Raw genomic sequence first — 18,268 nt, 5'->3', positions numbered from 1 at the left:
TATATCTGCACGCAATTATGAAACAATTGAGTGAATTTCCCCAGACAGCATTATACTTTTATGAAACTAATCCATAACATATACCATGTTATGGTTGTACATATTATGTACAATATGAAATATCTTGTTGGTATATATACTTGAAAAATATATATACATTTCTCTAGTTTAAAGGAATATTAAATAATTTCCAGAATAAAAAGGTTATGGAGCATAGAGTAGCACAGCAAGGCTTCTGTACAGCAAAATTTCAAGCAAGGAATTATGTAATTTGTAGTAACCAGAGAAGGAAAAAAAATCTCACCAACGTTTATTAATTTTAACAGACAACTATACTACACACACAAAAAAAAAACCGAAGCTAGTGAGGTGCAACAAAATGTGATAAAGTGGAAAATGTATTACCTGAAATGTATAAAATAATGTAAGAATGACAAATATTTGTTGTACTGTTTGAGAATGAAGCCAAATCTACAATTTCACTTCCCAATGAACGCCAAATCAGGTCCACAGAATAATTAAATGTCCCTTTATTTTTTAATATGGATGTGATTTATTACCAAATGAAATGGATAATGCTGATACACTACATCAAAAAAAAAAAAAAAAGACAGCTTAAAACAAAACTACAGGAAATCCCTGAACAGTGACACTCTGGGTCTAATCGTGCCAAATATTTCCAACAGAAATGTTCTATATAAACTTGCAAGACTTGATGAATGCTTTTCACACTGAAATGAAGAAATAGTACATTCTGATGTAGAGAATGATACAAAAACTCTGCATACTGCCTGGTGAATGTAAAAAGTAAAAATAAAAATCTAAAAGATAGAGTTTATACACAAAAAGACAAAGCTATATTTCTTTTTCCCAGGGTTTTCCAGGGAGTCATCCAAGAGCATATGGATGTGTCCATGTGCTTTTGGGAGTGATTTTGGAAGGACAGGCAAACTCCATGCTTTTCTTTCTTTCTCATTTTAAAAAGCAGCTAAAAGAATCCACACTCCATGAAAGCAGGAAGTATGGAAATACTAATTAAAAGTTCTTGGAGACTGATTAACTTAAACAAGTAGATTAATATTTTTTTTCAAGGGCATCTAGCTTTTCTACACATCCTGACCAGGAGGGTGCTGTTTTTTTTTTTTTTTTTTTTTTTTCCCATGGTGTAATTCATGAACAACGTACGATGATAAGAGATGCAGAAAACTGAGACGCGAATAAAAACTGGATCATGCTAAATTTTTTATTTTTTTTTGTAGCGTTACCTGCTATCTCTTCCCTGAGTTTATTAGGGAAGTAATTAGGCTTCTTAAATTGGTCCTCACAGAGGTGTGTGCGCAAGCGAACATGTCTTTGGAAGATGTTTTCGTCCTCGGCTTCCCTGGGCTCATCTCCTAATGAGAAGAGCTGAGGATGCTGGGTAAATATCTCTGCTTCCTCTTTTGTGTCTCTTACTCTCCCTCCCTTTCTGCTTGTCTGGTGTCATTTCGTTTCCTTTTTACCCTCTGCATCGTCCTTTCTCATTTCGTCTACCAAACCATCTGGTAATGAGCTGTGATACTCGCAGGACAATGGCTATGGATATAAAATAACGAAGTGGCAGATGGGCATTCTAAATCCCTGACGGGTTGATCTTCATTAGAGACTTTCTTCCTCCACCAAGACAGGCGTACCGCTCAACTGTCATGTCCTTTGAATTATATTTTAAAAAATCATAGCTTTTTTGGTATCCTAAAAATACATATATTACTTTCTCAAATTAATTTTGTTGTAGATTTGAATAATATAAAAAGTAGTCTCACTATTTCTGTTTAGCAGGACTAGAAAAGCAAACCAACTCTGCTGTTTTTATTTATGTTCCAGTTTTATTGCTGTCAACAAATGGAATACACCATACACAACTGCAGCTGATTATTTCTTCTACCCCTAGTTTTCTCCACTATAGCCATTCTCCATTCCTATCAGCAGACTGCTGTTGGCTTAATGGGCTGAGTTCCTGCCATAGAGTAAAACATAAGTGGTATAACATGCATGCCTCAGGGTGCAGCACGTTTCAGGTGGAACATTTTTACCATTGCTTGCTATTCATAACCTGAAACATGGATCCTCACTTGCCGTCCACTTCCCATCTTCTCTTTTTGATTTGATTACAGATTGAAGTGTAGGAATGTCAAAATGAGGCTTTGCATAATAGCCTGCAGAGCAGGAGGTGCAAGTCATTTGTGCTCGAGCATTATGGAGAGCCAATAACTGCTGCATCATGTTGTAGAGGAGACGGCAGAGTGGATAGAGTCTTACCCACAGGAGTCCATTACACTATGCTGGTTTGTTGGATTGGGTTTCACTCCAACGTAAACACATGTGCATGCACACATAGGTATCAGCTTACTATGGAGTGCACCGTCTGGCTAATCAATTACATTAATTGACCAATTATGAGCAGGGAAAGAACGAAACCAACATAGAGCAGAGTTGACTGAGTGCGACAGAAATATCTGTCCTGAGCGCTGCTGCGGCAGCACTGACAGAAGGGTGAAAGGACAAAGTCTTTCTTAACCTTTCCAAGGTTCATAAACATTTCTGAATTATCCTGTCCAGACTCAAATTATTTTTGATAACTCACCAAAAAAATGTCCAGGCTTTCCTGTTTTTCTGGTAATAACTAATTGAAGTGTTCAAGTCGTTTTTTAACAAGGTTTATTTCATTAAGCAATGTACCCCAATTAGAAAAAAGAGGAATGAACTACACATGTTAAGAACAGCAGTACACTTTAACCCAAGAGTTTGTGCTACAAATGGTAAATGTTCAGCGTGACATAAAAGTTGACTATGTTGCTGGACTTTGTTGTGGTTAGTAGGTTTTTAATAAATGTGAGCAGACAAATCATGTTCACTCACATGTACTCTCTTCTTGTGTATCAATATCTCTGGGTGGTAGACTTTATGTGATATGTCAAAAACCACATAAAAGCAAAAATATATATATAACACATTTTCAGCACTTTATGTTTTATTCTGTAAAACATAAAGTGCTTTACAGGATTTGAATGGAAATACAAACCAAACAAAAGAGCAAGAGAAGAAAAAGCTAATAATGATATGAACTAGTTACTCATGTGTAGGGTTAGTAGATAAGTATAAGTACGTGTCCTCTGGTCTAATTTCTTTTCAGGGTTGGAAGAATAAGAGACAAAAAGTAGTTGCTAAGGTAGTTTTTCTGGGTTCCAAGTTCAAATCTTTTATGGGTTGCTAAACAAGTGTAAGTACATAAGTATCCTCTGGACTTCTGGGTGCAAGATAAGTATTAGTAGGTATTCTCTAGACTTTCTAAGTATAGATTTGTAAAAGTAATGAGTACTCCACAGTTTCTAAGTAATAAAAACTAAATGTTTCTGTTCTGAAAGAATTTTTTCTATATTCCAAGTTCTTCTGATTTCTACTCCTAACACTTAAAACACTGGCAAAATAAAGGGTAGATAAAATAAGACAAATAAGTCATGCTTTTATTTTCAGTGAAGTTGATTATTTTGTCGGTGTCTTCACAGTTCTCAGCAAAATAATCAGGCAGCAGCAGCAGCTCATTTAAAAGGCTGTTGCCAAACTGATCACATTACACCAGCCCTGCATCTCTGCTCTTGATCCTGGTGCTTGAAAGGACCCATTTTAAAATCTTTCACAATGTTCTGAATAATGTTGGGCCAACAAATACTTCAAAATATTGTCAGTATGAGCCAGACCCAGCAGGGGTCACTCAGTACATCTAAGGTCACAACCCAACAAGTGAAACAGCATTTAGTTTTTCTTCTCTGCAGATTTTTAAACCAACTCCCTTAAAGTAAGAGATTTGTGGCCACTGTTCCTGGCTTCTTTAAATCAGAATTAAAAACAATAGATTTCTAAAGTCAAATCTTCTGAAAAATTTTTGTCATCAATATGACTTCAGCACTTTAAAAAACTTTCTGTATACTTTGTGCTAAAATAATAACTTGCCTTTATTTAGTTTTATAGAATTAACTTAAACTTAAATAGCATCCTATACATATAAAAGCATTATGCTTATTGTATATGAAGAGGGTGCTGTTTCTTTTTTTGTTCTTTTAGCAAAGGAAATTGTTAAAAGAAATGATTGGATTTGGAATGTCATTGGCATACAAAGATACTGGAAAAAAATTCCAAATGTTTTTGAAATGGTGCAAAGTGAAAGTTGTGTTTTGTACCTTTTGATTGATGATGTTGACCCAAGGGGAGGTACAGTTGCTGAAGTCGGGCCCCTGGAGGTCCCAGTATCCTTCTGGGCCCAAGCACATGAATGAAGCCATGCCTTTAGACAGAAGAAAGTCACCAGTTAAGAGGTTTTAAAAACATCTTTTGTTCTGTGTATTTTGTCCGTCATTCTAACCAATCTTGTCTGACGCAAGCCTATCAGAATTTTCCAATTTTTCCTCGACCATTTTTCCATTATAGACTGACACACCACACAATGCTTTATAGTTCCTCATCTATTGCCTGTGTCTTCTGTATGTCAAGCCCTTTTTCTTATTTGCAAAACTTGTCCAAAGAAACAAAATTTCTAAGTGATCCAATTAATGGAATTTGCAGAACTGTAATTGGATGGTTTTATCGTAAACTGGCTAAAATGAATCTGCTTCGGTGGAGGCTGGCTGCCGGACTCATTCAGACACACTCAGTATTTAATCATTAAAAGTCAGAAAGTGTCTGCTCCTGTGGCTGTTTAAGTCTTGCATAAGAAAGCAGATTCAACAAAATAGGTGCCAATTAAGGCTGAAATCCCGAGAAAAGGTCAATTTAACAGGTTGGAGGAAACTCTCTGCTAATAGATGAGCACTGCAAATGCATTTACAGATACTGAGTAATATTAATCGGCATGGTTATATGTTAAGCCTTTCTAATCTTGTTACACCTATTGACATCTACAATATAATATTTTTATTGGTTTAAATGTAAACCCAATACGCTATTACAGGTACAAGTTCAACAAATCATGTGAATTGAGATTGTTTCGCAATGAATGTAAACCTAATTTACTTCTTCACCTTAAAAATCTATGCATGCACTTTCACCGCTTACATCAGCGAAGCTGTATGCCGACATTAAATTACTCTTTCTTGTATACAGAGGGACAGAGTGTTGATGCAGGTTGACACAACCTGCATTAACAGATATAAATTTTGATTGACATATAATTTCCCTCCCCGGTCCACCTTAGACAGCCTTGTGTTTGATGGTTTTATAAGATAAGTGACTGTGCATCTCCCCCCTGCACTGAGAGACAGAATGAAGGAGCATGAAAGAGAAGAGGGATGGAGGATGGGGTGTAAGGGGAGGGTCAGAGGGGAGAGACAGGAGTGACAGGGAACGAAAAGACGTAGATGGAAGGGGAGCTCGGAAAACTTTCAAAGAGTGGCAGAGGAAGCTCACGCGACCGTGTTCTGCTTGACAGTGTTGTCTGAAGTGCGACGACTTTGAAGGGAGCGCCGAGTGGGGGAGGCGGGGTAGCGGCTCCTCTTATCTGCACCATGTGTTGGCTGTTAGTGAGGTCTCGATGAGCGCTGACGTTGTCCCGTTAATGAAGACGACATGTATATGTGCGTGACTCTGTCGGTGCTCTGATTGATGAATGGATTGGGCCCCGAGCTGAACTTGAGCATACCAGATAAAAAACCTTTTTTTTTTCATTGTGCAGGTGTAGTTAGACCTCACCTGAAGAGTATATGCAAGCACTAAGGTTTACTGATTACCAGGTGAAAAGCAAATGCTTCATTTGTCCCACTGACAGAGAAATAATCAAAACCCTTTAAAGAAAAAGTGTAGTGAAAATATTTTTTTCTCTGTTTAACAAAAATTACCAAAGGAGGTAACTAAATACTAAGTGAAAACTACTTTCTGTTATGTAAAATAAATTGAGCTATTGCTGCCATCACTGTTTGTGTTCTCGCAGCTTTTTATGCATAGAAATACTAGCAGACCCTTATCCAAACAGAACCCTACAACCGGCCCAAAGACTGTTTTTTAGCTGTTTTTTTTTCAAAATATATTTACTGACAGAGCCGTTTCTGCACTTAAGAAGCATCCAAAAGATTTAAAAAACAAAACAAAAACAACATAATACTGTCCAAAAAAAACAAACAAAAAAAAACTTTTGGTGCTTTGGCCATGTGATTCTTTGGGTTACCCCACTTTTTTCTTGAATAAAACCACTGAAAGAGTTATTTCTGCATTAATTTGATGTACTTTCTATGTTTTCTTCATAGAAATACCACTGACCCAGCGCTTGTGTGCTTACCTGTATCTCTACCCTGAGGAAGCTGCTGTCTGAGTTGCTACTCCAATTAATTCTGTGTACTTTTTTGGTTGACTGCAGATAGAAAACACACTTTGCCCAGTGCTTCTGTTCTTCGGACAAAAGCAACGACTGTCATCTTTTTGTTTTGTCAAAAAACAAAAGATGTGCTTTTGTCCAGAGTTTCTGTGGTTAGAGGTGGGTTTTCTTTGTTCTGGATAATCATTTATGGCACTACTGGTTTATTAATTTTGTGAACTCGGGATTCCATTTTAAATGTCTTATTATGACCAAGTAACTAAAAGACCCATTCAATTTGTGTAGCATCTTTAATTTAACCTTATATTATTCTTTCCCAGTGCATCTCAGTTTAGGTTTGCTTTTTTCTAGAAGAAACCAAGACGGAACTATTGCTTCCACAAATATTGAATGCTTGCTTTAATTTTCTTTCCATTGACAGTTCACCCTATCAGAGAGTCTCCATGTGTAGCATTGTCTTCTGCATGGAAAGAGCCATACAAAGGGCCGTCTCATTTGGCTTTCCTTTCCTATGGAAGTGCTCCTAGACCAGCATTTCTGTTTTTCTATGTTTCCTTCTTGACTGTATAAAGCACTCATTAATGTTTTTTTTTGTTTGTTTGTTTGTTTGTTTGTTTTTTTCAGTTTCATTGACTTTTTTGCCACAAAAATCTTTATTAAAGAATCCTGGCTGACAGCAGGCTTGGTGTTTTTGTCTAAACTGAACCATTAAAAATATAAAAGCTCTCGGGTTTTTAACCTTTAGACGGAATGTCTTTAAATGTGCAGCAGTCAACATTGATTTAATCTGAAGCTACACTCGACTTTATTCTGTTAGTATTGATGCAAAGATGGGCAGAAAACATCCACATCCACAAAGGTCTAATGCCTGATCAAGACTAATGAGCTATAATTATTCACATCTATCCTGCAGTGAATCACAGAGTACATCTACAGCTGTGTGATGTTTTAGTAACTAGTTTTCATACAAATTCAACATCATGCTATCTTTAGCGCTGCATCATTGAGTCGGGAATAAAGAGTCAGTGGGGGGAGACAGGAAGAGAGCGAATGTAGGCTGCGCAGGGAGTGTAAATATAAACAAAAACTCACACAAGCAACTCACAGCAGACCGGTTCTTCTAAGGAGAATATTGACATCCTCTCTGAGAGAGGAAATAGAGAAATACTATTTATTTTTTAAGCTGAGCTTTTCTGATTTCAACAGAGATATGTTTGAGTTTGTCTGGGATTAGTCAGAAATCTTGCAGATCTGTGGTTTTGTTATCACTGCCCTCTCCACACCACAACTCATTTTAGGATTTTATTATAGAAAATAGAACTAGCAAAACTCAGGTGAATTTCAGTGGACTTAAAAACAAGGCTCCTGCACTTTAGTTACAGCTTACTTGGTCCCCCCCAAAAAATAAAATACATAATGAAAGGCATTGCTATAAAGCCTGCTTGGGTTCCTTGAGGACACAACAAGAAAAATAAACACGGTACCCGCTTGGATGAGGTAAAAGGCTGCTGCACAGCAAACATCTACTTGGTAATCGTCAAAGATCAAGTATTAAAACAAACCAGAATTACCTATGGTCCCTGATGGACAGGGAATCTTGACGATAGTGCCCTGCCTGGTCTTCGGCCAGGCGATGTCCATCATCACCAAGGGATTACAATATTCCACCCTGATGTTCGGAAGCTTGGAGGAAGGCAGAGCTCCGTCATCATCTTCTGGCTCTAAGGCGTTCACCAGTGTCTGCACAGGTGATGGCGTTGTGGTTGTTGTGTGTGGCCACACAGCCACTGCAGTTATTGTGGCGGGCATCCTGGTGGTGGTAGTCCTGGTTGTTGTGGCTGTCAGGGTGACGGTGACGGGTCGAGTCGTGGTCCTCATTGTTGAAGTCATGGTGTCCATATAAACCATGACAGAGGAGGACGTTTCTGATACAGAAGAAAGGATGTAAGGTTAGAAAAGTAAAAAAGCACAGAAATAGTTTCAAATCATTTTATCAGTTGCACCTCAGCTGTGTTCAAGGGAAAATTTGCTATTTTTAAAGCTCAAATATGGATGGTGTACGCATGGAAGTCTATCTTTCCCCTTCTTCCATGTGTCAGTTTAAGAGAAGATAGGAGGATCGGTCGGAGCTATCAGGGGTGGCTAAAGTGGGATGCATGGTGTCTTGTTTGGGACCCCTGCTGGCTAAGCTAACATACACATTTGGACACGCACACGCATGCACACCATGAAACACACATTTCCAGCTGTGCATTCTAAATGCAGCTGCTAGTGGAGCCACATATCTGCAAGTCAATGACAATCTTTTTTAAGTATATGTTATTCCTGGGTCATAAGGGACAAATTGGTACACCTATTTCCTGGATGTGGATCTTCCCTGTAGTCACACTCCAGGAACTGTTTGTTAATGGCATTATTTACCTGAACTCTAGAGGAAATGGCTATCAAAATAACACACTAAGAAATCAGCTATCTTCTCCTCCCTCTTAAATGCACTTCAAGTTCCTCAAGTCTTGGTCATCAATCATGCCTTGTGCACCTTATTCATCTTCCACAATGTCTCTGATTAGAAATTAGAGGTCCCAAATTAAATTAGCTCAAAGTTGTATTTATGAATCTGTGAATTCAGTAAGCCCATAGAGTGTCTAAGGACACATAAGGGATAAAACTTTATAACATCTCCACACAAAAAAAGAAAAAAAAGAATGCCCTAACTCCCCTTTTAATCTGACAATTGTATATTTACATCACCATCTTTGCTCTGTTTAGCTTTGCCAACAGTTCTGTATGTCATGATCTAATTACGGTCTGTGGTTTGGAAGAGGACAGGTCGCAATGGCCCTTCTAAATGGATGAAAGAGGCCTTTCTCACAGACACACACAATTTGGACCTTCACTAAAATGCAATTTGGGACAGCTGTCATTTCCTCCCAGTGCCGGGATACAATCAAAAAGACAGAAGTGACAAACGATCCTAATCTTTGTATGAAAGGAGAGCAAAACAAAATTTAATGAAGGTCAATTTTTACGTTGGCAGGTTCAATGGACGCGGTGTACCTCAGTGAGCTCAGATAACAGGAGTGGGGGGGGACTGTTCTATGAGATTCAATTTGCAATGGGACAATATCTCGCTACGGTAAATTTGCAAAGGGTAAAATGAGACGGCATAAATTAGCGGAGCAGTGTGGGACGCAGAGGCTGCCGCAGGCTGTAATGACACCCCGACAACTATCAGCAGTCGATGCGTTCCACACTTAACAGCATTCAGCGACAGCCAAGGTTGATTAAATGATGTGCCACCTCAGCAAGAGTGCTGGTTGATTGAGTATTTGTTTTCCTTCCGCCAACAAAAAGAGACTGGTGTGTTTTAAATGTCTGCAGGTATCCTAGGAACTCCTGTAGAGTCACACCACATTTCATCTTATTGAACAGTAATGCAAACCAAAGACTTACAAAGCCAATTTATTTCAATAAAGAATACAAAGTTGACAAGAGCCACAAGACAAAGAAAAAGGTTAAGACCTGAAATAAATGGTTGCCTCCAAAATCAATCCTTGCATTTCACTATTTCAGCTTCCTTGACAAATAATACATGAAGTCTGTTTTATATGTTGGTTATGTTCATGAAAATGTTGCTGCCAGGTGGAAACCACTGAGACTACACTTACCACGAGGGATTGAGTTTAGGTGGTTACAAACTTTGCAATCACTTCGTACTTACAAGCATGAAGACCCCAAGAAAGGTAAACATTTTCAAAAATATATTATCAATACATACAGGTGCATCTCAGAAAATGTAAATATAAAATGTAAATATCATGGAAAAATTACCAAACATCATCATTAATTTTAATTTCATCACTGTCTACCATGAAAGCAGTAGTAGGAGATATCCTTATCGGACACCAGTCTTATTTGATTGTTTCTGAAAGCACTTATTTTTTATGTGTGGCCAACAGTAAATAGAATCCCAAAATGAAATCCTGCTTTCCTTTTTTTAAATATAGGTTTGAAGTCAGTGGATGTTAAATCTGAATATGATAAAAAGGCCACCACGAGGATGTCTGATGAAAACCTGATCTGCTTAAATCAAGGTCAGTACTGGCCTCACTGTGGCAATCTTCATCCAACCTAGCGACTAAACAGGCAAGCAAAGGGGCCAATTAGGAGAATCAAATCTCTACGCAGGTGAAGACCACTAATTTAGAAGTGGTGCTGCTGAGCTGCCTCCAGCATATATTAATGAAGGTAAAACTTGAAACACATGAGGGACCATTAAAATGGAAACACTGCAGTTAGACACATCATGAACACATTTTATTTGCTCCTGTGTAATACTGATACTTGCTTGGTTTAAAGAGCATTAAAGTAGGAGTGCATTACTTCACTTTTTGACCCTTTTCAGTTTTTACATTATTTCTGTATTATTAGCATAAGCTAAGGACGACATTTCATGTTATTATAAAAACCTTAAAATTTTCTAATCTTAATAAAGCATAATGATTTTAACTGCTGCATTCAAAAAGAGTCAGTGTAAAAAGGAATAATAAGTAGAATACCTTGTTCTTTGAAGGTTTATTACAACTAATTGAACAATATGGAAGCACCAGTCTTGGGTACTATGTTTAATATGCTAAAATGTTACATTTATGGGAAAATTTATCATCATGTGTAATTTTAATTTTGGTTAATCTGTTGTCAGATTGGTATGGCAAATGGCTGTATCCTTTAAGTTCTTGGAAAGCAGAAATTATCGCCTGGTAAAATGGAGCCTCGGTGAAAATTCAAGCTGGGAGACTCGACCCAGCTTACACTCATCTGTCAATAACCACGTCCTACCGAGCTCGACCGAGCTGATGTCCTGGTGATCCGCGACTCACAGTCTTCTGCCGGGCCCGAGCGCCAAAGAATTTGTATCATTAAGTCTTCTAACTGCTATTTTCTTCCCTGTGTGAGTCTCTCCAGATTGAATTGCAGGAAAGTACCCAGTATGTCCCATCAGCTCTAGCAAAGAACCTGATAACCTCACAAAAGTACCTCATAAGATCTCTAAATGTGCCTGGCGGGATTAGTGAAGGTAACAAGGATGCTTCATGAAACTGCCAGGAAAGTCCTTTGTAGGTTTTGAAAAGTACCTACGTAAATAAAATTTGAGAAACTTGCTGGTAAGCACTAGAAGATACATTGTAAGATTTGGACATTTACCTGTTAAGTACAGAGAAAGTAATTACTAAGTCCCATTAAAGGTACAGATCAATTCCAGTGCAGTCCCGGAAAGTACCTGGTAAGAGCTTGAAAATAATGTCTGAGTTTTGGGAAAGCATTGGCTATATATAGTGTAGTGCTACCCAGCTCTGTTTTTCCCCTTTATTTATTTGTCCTTTCAGAATCTTAATAAATACCCTAAAGTCCGGTCAACCGTTTCATCTGGTCATTTCTCATCCCAGGCTAAAAGACAGTGAGATCATTTTGTTTTATCTCTTCTTCTAAAGTAATAAAGATTTTTTTTTTAATGTTGACTGCTTAAGGAAGTATGACAGTACGGAAGAAATATGACTTAGGGAAATGTCTGTCACAGCAGGAGGTTAATTCAAAGTCACCAGGAATCATGTTTAGAATGTAATTCTATTCTTCTGGATGATCCCACTGAGTCTATAGGTAAATAATTTTTCCAAAGGTTCAGTCTACATACGGCATGTTAAATACACCTGCAGACACACACGGACGCAAAAGAGATAGAGACTAGGGACAGAAAAGAGGAGTATGCCCTTGAATAGAATTAAATGTCTTTTCCATGAAATGAGCACATGCAGAGCAAAAAAAAGGGAAAGCCAGCACTGGACAGCAGCTACAATCCGTAGGCACTATCGCCTTAGAGACAGTACAAGGTCATTTTGTTTTAACTTGCTAACTTTGCCAATCTAGACAAGGGGATGCAAATAGGCTTGGGAGAACATACAGTGTAAAAGTGGTCTCTTGAGAGCGCAGAGCAATAAATTAATGAACTTAAGAGCATATTTGAATTAATCAAAAAATAACTTTAGTTGTTTTAGAACATTTTAAAAATATTGCAGGGCAAGCCTTCTGTGTCCTGTGACAGGAGCTATTGCCATGCAAAAAATTTTAATTAACCTGCTATGTGTCTTTAATGAGGAAAATGAATGGGATTGTTCAATTAAAATTGCAAAAACAGTTTATGACAAGCAGATTAACATATTAACAAACCACTTCTTACATTATCTATTTGAATCCTGGAGGCTTAAGAACACTCAGGCGCAAAGGTATCAACCTGTTCATTCATAAAAGTCAGCAGTAAACTATCGCACACTCTCCAGTTTCCTGTCCTATTCGAGCACCAGAACCCTCTCATCATCGATGCTCTGCTTCAGCCCCTCCCCGATCTCACAGAAAGCATGAAGTCTGTTTCTACCACACACAGAGCTTTGTGCTTCATTTCAAAGCATTCATTTCTAACTAATTAGCCTCTCTCTCTGTATCCCAGGGCTCGTGGCTTTCACAATTAGATAAGCCTGCTCGACTCCACTCCAGGAGAGAAAATTGCAACGCTATTATGAAATGGATCCGGTTTATGTGACTTGCCACTTCCACATGGAGAGCAAGACTCGTCTGGCTCTGCAAGATCAAAAGAGGGGTGGAAGGGGCTTTTGGGGTGAAATGGAACAAGCAGTAGACAGTGAAGAGAGACTTCCATCCTCATGCTGAACCCAATTACCTTCTAATTTTAGGTTTTGAACCTTTATGCATGGCTACATCTTCAGCAGATATTTTCCAGAGAGGGAATAAAAAATATTGATTGTGGGTGTGTTCTGTCAGCTACTTACTTACTATTCACCCACTTGCAGCTCATTCAATGCGATTAACAAAAACTAATATTAAACTTAAAAAAAGTTACATGTCTGGGTGCTGGGACAGATTTTTAAACCCATGATCAGAATTAGTATCTGACTGCATCATTATTCAGTTGATCACCTACTGTGTGCCATGGTTTCAGCTAATAGTCAGAATTTTTCTGTGTCAAACCATCAGGGCCTTGAGGGAGTTCAGACAGGATCCAAGTTATCCCAGAAAACAAAATGTAAACAAAAAAATACATATTTGAAAATAGTATTATATATATATATTTATCACTAATTATTTAAAATAAATCAAAGCAGCAAAGTTGAAATTCTTTGTGCATCTAAAGCCAATGATCACAATCAAACGTTGTAAACCACATATGTGAAGTATTGCCTGACAAATCAACTTGAACAACGCAGATTGTGTTTCACCTGTACTTCCATAGAAAAATTGTCATTTTTCTATGGAAGTATAGGTTGTCTCATTGAACTGGGTTAGTTCCTACTTGTTTTCATTCCCAAGGCTTCTACTGGTTTCTATGTGGTTCTGCTGCAAACTAAATAAGGGAAGACTGTATCTTTATTTACAGGGTAAAAAGTGTGCTGTTACAATTGAGACTTGTTTTGAATGGGTGCCTGTATCAGTGGCAGTGTTTAGTGGTGGTGATTGGTATTCGGTTTCACATAGAGAAGGCTTAGGGTGTTAGATGCATGGCTGGGCACTGGCATTTTTTATAGCTAAAGAAATAAAGAGTAAAATGTTCCTTTGTGACAGGTTGCTGTTAAAGGGTTCTTAACTAAGTTGTTTATTATCCGTAGACACAACACTGAGACACCCCTTGATTTCAGGGGACATTTTGTGTCAATCATTCATAATTCAATGGGTAGCTGCTGAATACACAAACAAACCAACAACAACCCCCAAAAAAAAAACATTCAGCTGTATAGTCAACTCAGACAAAATAGTCTGAGTTGTAAACTATTTCGAATGAATTGTTTAAATAGATAAAATGCTGAGTGGCAAGGATGGAAAATCAATGATAAATGTTCTGTCGTTTAATAGTATCTTATTGTGTCGAGCCCACAAATTCACAAACCGGGAAGTAGAAAGGTTGAAGAGGTGCTGGCGGAGGAGGAGCAATAAATTATGCTGCAAGGCATCCGGTAAGCTTCGATATCATCTGACATGATGAGAGCCATAATGGATGGGAGCTATGCATTGTTTGGCAATTAATTTCTTATTCCCGAGCTCCCTTCGTGGGATTTGAGAGGGCATCAATGGAGGTCACACAGCACTGTGAGAGGTGTATGCACTGGACTGATATGTATGCACACATGGACACGGGCCTGGAGAGACCCTCGCTGTGTTTGCTTTAACTGACAGAAGAGACAGGAGCTGCCACAGGCACTGCACTGAAGAGCTCTGGGGTCATTTTGCTGCACAGATTTGCAAAGACACACAAATAGAAAGGATTTTTGGTCTAATGTACACACATACTGGGTAATCTACATTTCCCAGAGAGGAAGCATCTGATTTTCATTTAATTAATTACATTTGATGCTGTCAAAACTCTCAGACCTCTTCAAAGTAAATTAAAGTCTTCAAATTACTTAGAAATCTTCACATTTCTTTAAATATTGCACATACTGCAAGATGAACACACAGTCAAAAAAAAAATCCTTATTCACCAGCTCCCAATGTTTCTCGTTTGATCTTTGGAGAGAGTCTTACAAGAAAACCGAAATATTGGACTTGGCTTTTACTCTTTGGAGCCAAATATAGAGTCTCTCGGGCAAGTGACAAGGCCAAGCATAGTCAAGCCTGCCCAGGAAAGTGGAGGGTGGAGAAAAACATGGACAAAGGCACAGGGGTAAAAAGTAGAACATGAAGAAGGAATCACCATGAGGAAAAGCTTGCTTTTCCAAGGTCTCGGCAGTTGCCAAGAAAACAGAGTGTGGGGCTTTTCAAAAGACTATCAGACAGGGGTGGAATAGGCCAAATCGAGAGAAACTCCGACTCTGATGATAAAGAGAGTTAAAGACGCTTTGGAGGCCTCCGTTCAGATTCACTCGGCTGATTGGTCAAAATAAATCACTTTGAGCTTCTGTGCCACGGAGCCCGTTAAAGTTAATGTGGCAGTTTTTTGGGGCCTCTGGAGGAATCGGTTGCCAAACACTCACACCAACAAACAAAGAAATACATCACAAGAGAAAAAAGAGGGAGGAAAAAGCTGAGAAAAATCCTACCTGCTATATTATACCATTTGCTACATTCACAGGTTTAATCAAACATACCTCGGGTAATTGGCTGAGGCAAGAATCTAAATCTGACAAAGTAAACCAAAACATCATTTCATACATAAGCTTTTCAATAATGTTTATTTTATTTTATTTTTTTATGTTTTATTCCACCAATAGTCTTTACATGTCAGAAGTGATAGATGGAGTGGCTGGCTTAATTGAGATAATGCTTTCTATCCCCCTCACTATACATGTGATCTATGTATGATTAGGTAAGAGCAGAGCTAGTACAGCCAGTGATGGATAGCCCATCAAAAGGAGACACCCTAGACAAGAATCATATAATGCATAATGGGATCCGGGTCCTTGCAGAGCAGCAACACAACATTGAATGCTTCAGAGGCCTGTAACGACAGTGCACAGAACTAGTACACCTGACACACTGATAGTGTGAATCAGCCTTTCATATTAGAGGTGTTGGAGGACATTATGACATAAGAATATAACGTGTTTTATAGCAGCATGCACAATTTCATATACATGGTGAAAAATTCACCCATATGAGCATTGCCGCATTAAACTGCCATGCAAACCCTATATATGCATCACTGCTACAGAATTACTGCAATTCCAATGAAAATGTGTCTGGTATGGTCTGGTCTGCTGAAATTGAAACCCAAGTAATCACCTGTCATCCGATGTGGCCAGTAATGATTTGACCACTTGGGTGCAGTCATGGGGCTTTGCAATTTCAATCAAATTGGAATACACTTTAAATTGGAACACAAGGAACAAACTGTTCCTTGTAGCCCATTCAAAAATGAATGAAACGAGGCTTTGATGTCACTCAGAGGTAACATAACTGGTCATAGATCAAAGCAAAAACTGTGAATGTTACCTAATTAAAAATCATACAAACTGTGGAATGGGATCTTAATTAAAAAACAAAGCTTGATTGGATGATGTCAAAAATAATTGTGAGCAATGATTCAAATTACTACCCAGAAATGGAGTCCTCAGAGGTCAGGATGATGTCAAAATGATGACGAGCATATTAATGACAAAGTAAAAAGATGGTCGAACAAAAGACACTTGCTCCAACATTTCTGAGGATATCCCACTTGATTGGCATCATGTAGCTGTTCAATGTTAGAAGAGTCAAACATGTAGGCATAGTGTCCAGCTGGTCACTGACCTTGAGAGCATCACAGCAGAAGTCACGAAAAAAAAAAATTATGCCGCTAAACTACAGATGAAACTGAAAATCTCATAATCCATGAAAGATGAATCACATGGAAAAAGGTACGGCGGACCTTTCTAGGATTATAAAGTGAATTGACAATCTGAAAGTGACTGAAACCTACAAATAGTATTTGAGAGGGAGCCAAGATTAGCCAAACATTGCTGGAAAACAGCAGCTATTTGGTCTTTTTAAGCAAGCCAAAGGAAACTGATCCTGCTGGCAATTAAATTTCAGCAACCAGGTTGGTCAAACCTGAAAGGTGACAAGTCTTTCATTAAGGAGATAGCACTCTAGATTCTTGCAACATTCTTGCAGCCAAAAATTTAACAGTTGTCTTCCAGTTACTTCATTTCAGAATCAGGACCTTGGTTGTTTAATATTCTTCCTTGAGAAGGATGGGGGTGAGAAAAGTTAGAAGTGAGGTCTTCCTTGAAAAGTGAATATTTCTTGGAGTCCAGCATATTTCCTGCAAGAAACAGATTCTTCACCATGAGAAAATACATGGTGAATACACTGTTCTTGTAGGTCATGCCCAAACAAGAACAGTTTAATCACACATGACAATCTGCCCAGATTTATAGGGTTAATATCTACTATCACTTGGTTAAGTACATTGTTTACAATGCGATTAGATGTAATTTTAGTTCATAGCTACAATATTTGAACATATTCTGCAGAGTTTAGAATATAAAGTGCAGGACTGGTGTGCTTCTGGATACTGCTGATTTGTGTTAATACTTCATCTGATTTTCTCTAAAGTAGATCTAAGCAAGCCTTCTTTTTTATGTTGAGTAAGAGAAGCAGATGTTTGCAGTTCAGGTGGACCATAACACGCAGAAAATCAAAATGCTCTTGTAAAACACTCAACCAGCTCAGATGTACAAAGGTTTTTTACAAGTTTCTTTGTGAAAATTATGTAAGATCAAAAACATTTATTTACAAGTGGGGTCGAAGTGATTATTAATGCCTATATCAAAGTTCACTCATAAAGGAGCTAACAGGGGTTAAAGAGTCAATTCCCAACAAAGACTTGTGTGTTTCACATTGGAAAAAAATGTCTACAGATGCATTACCAACAGAGGACTATTGTGTTGCATCATTAAAGCTTTTCTCATAGAAGCAGCTGTGCATGCGTTTCTGTACAAGGCTGTGCTGAAGTCTGTGTGTGCTCCATGAATCATTCGAAACTATAATCCTAAACCTTGCACTTTCCCTCAGAGAAAATTGCCCTCTCCAAGAAGTGCAGCAGGCATGTGATAAGCGTGTGTAGCCTGAAAATAAGCATTTAGCCTACATTCCTAAGCCTCGACATCAAAAAGGCTTCAGACAGAATGCAACGGCTACTTTTTTGTAGGCCACTAGTACTTAGGTCTGAATTACATGGCACTATATTTCTCAAGGCCCTGTAAACAAGACAAACCTATAGCAACTGCAAGGTGGCATTTGAATGTGCATGATAGCCAAAAAGGGGCAACAGTTTGTGGCTTTCAGAGCACGCTGAGTCATATTCAGGTTTTCTGCAGCAATTCTGCCAATGGGCATTTACTGCTTAGACGCTCTTAATCAATTTAGCATGTGTCAGGCTCC

At 38.3% G+C, this 18,268-nt stretch overlaps 1 protein-coding gene across 5 annotated transcripts in view; it reads right to left on the bottom strand.

The window, feature by feature from the left end:
• The window catches only part of adgrl3.1 (adhesion G protein-coupled receptor L3.1), a 259,349-nt gene that overhangs the window by 80,433 nt on the left and 160,648 nt on the right, over positions 1-18,268 (bottom strand). For all 5 annotated transcript variants that reach the window (XM_055050947.1, XM_055050952.1, XM_055050951.1 and 2 more), the window contains 2 exons: positions 7,912-8,265; positions 4,218-4,321 (listed from right to left, as the gene is read on the bottom strand). In XM_055050947.1, the coding sequence (XP_054906922.1) occupies positions 4,218-4,321; positions 7,912-8,265 (458 nt within the window). The remainder of the gene's footprint in view (positions 1-4,217; positions 4,322-7,911; positions 8,266-18,268) is intronic.

This window comes from Poeciliopsis prolifica, unplaced genomic scaffold (assembly GCF_027474105.1).
Source record: "Poeciliopsis prolifica strain line A6 unplaced genomic scaffold, Auburn_PproV2 SCAFFOLD032, whole genome shotgun sequence".
Classification (NCBI taxonomy): domain Eukaryota; kingdom Metazoa; phylum Chordata; class Actinopteri; order Cyprinodontiformes; family Poeciliidae; genus Poeciliopsis; species Poeciliopsis prolifica.
This window is presented reverse-complemented; position numbering and strand designations above follow the sequence as displayed.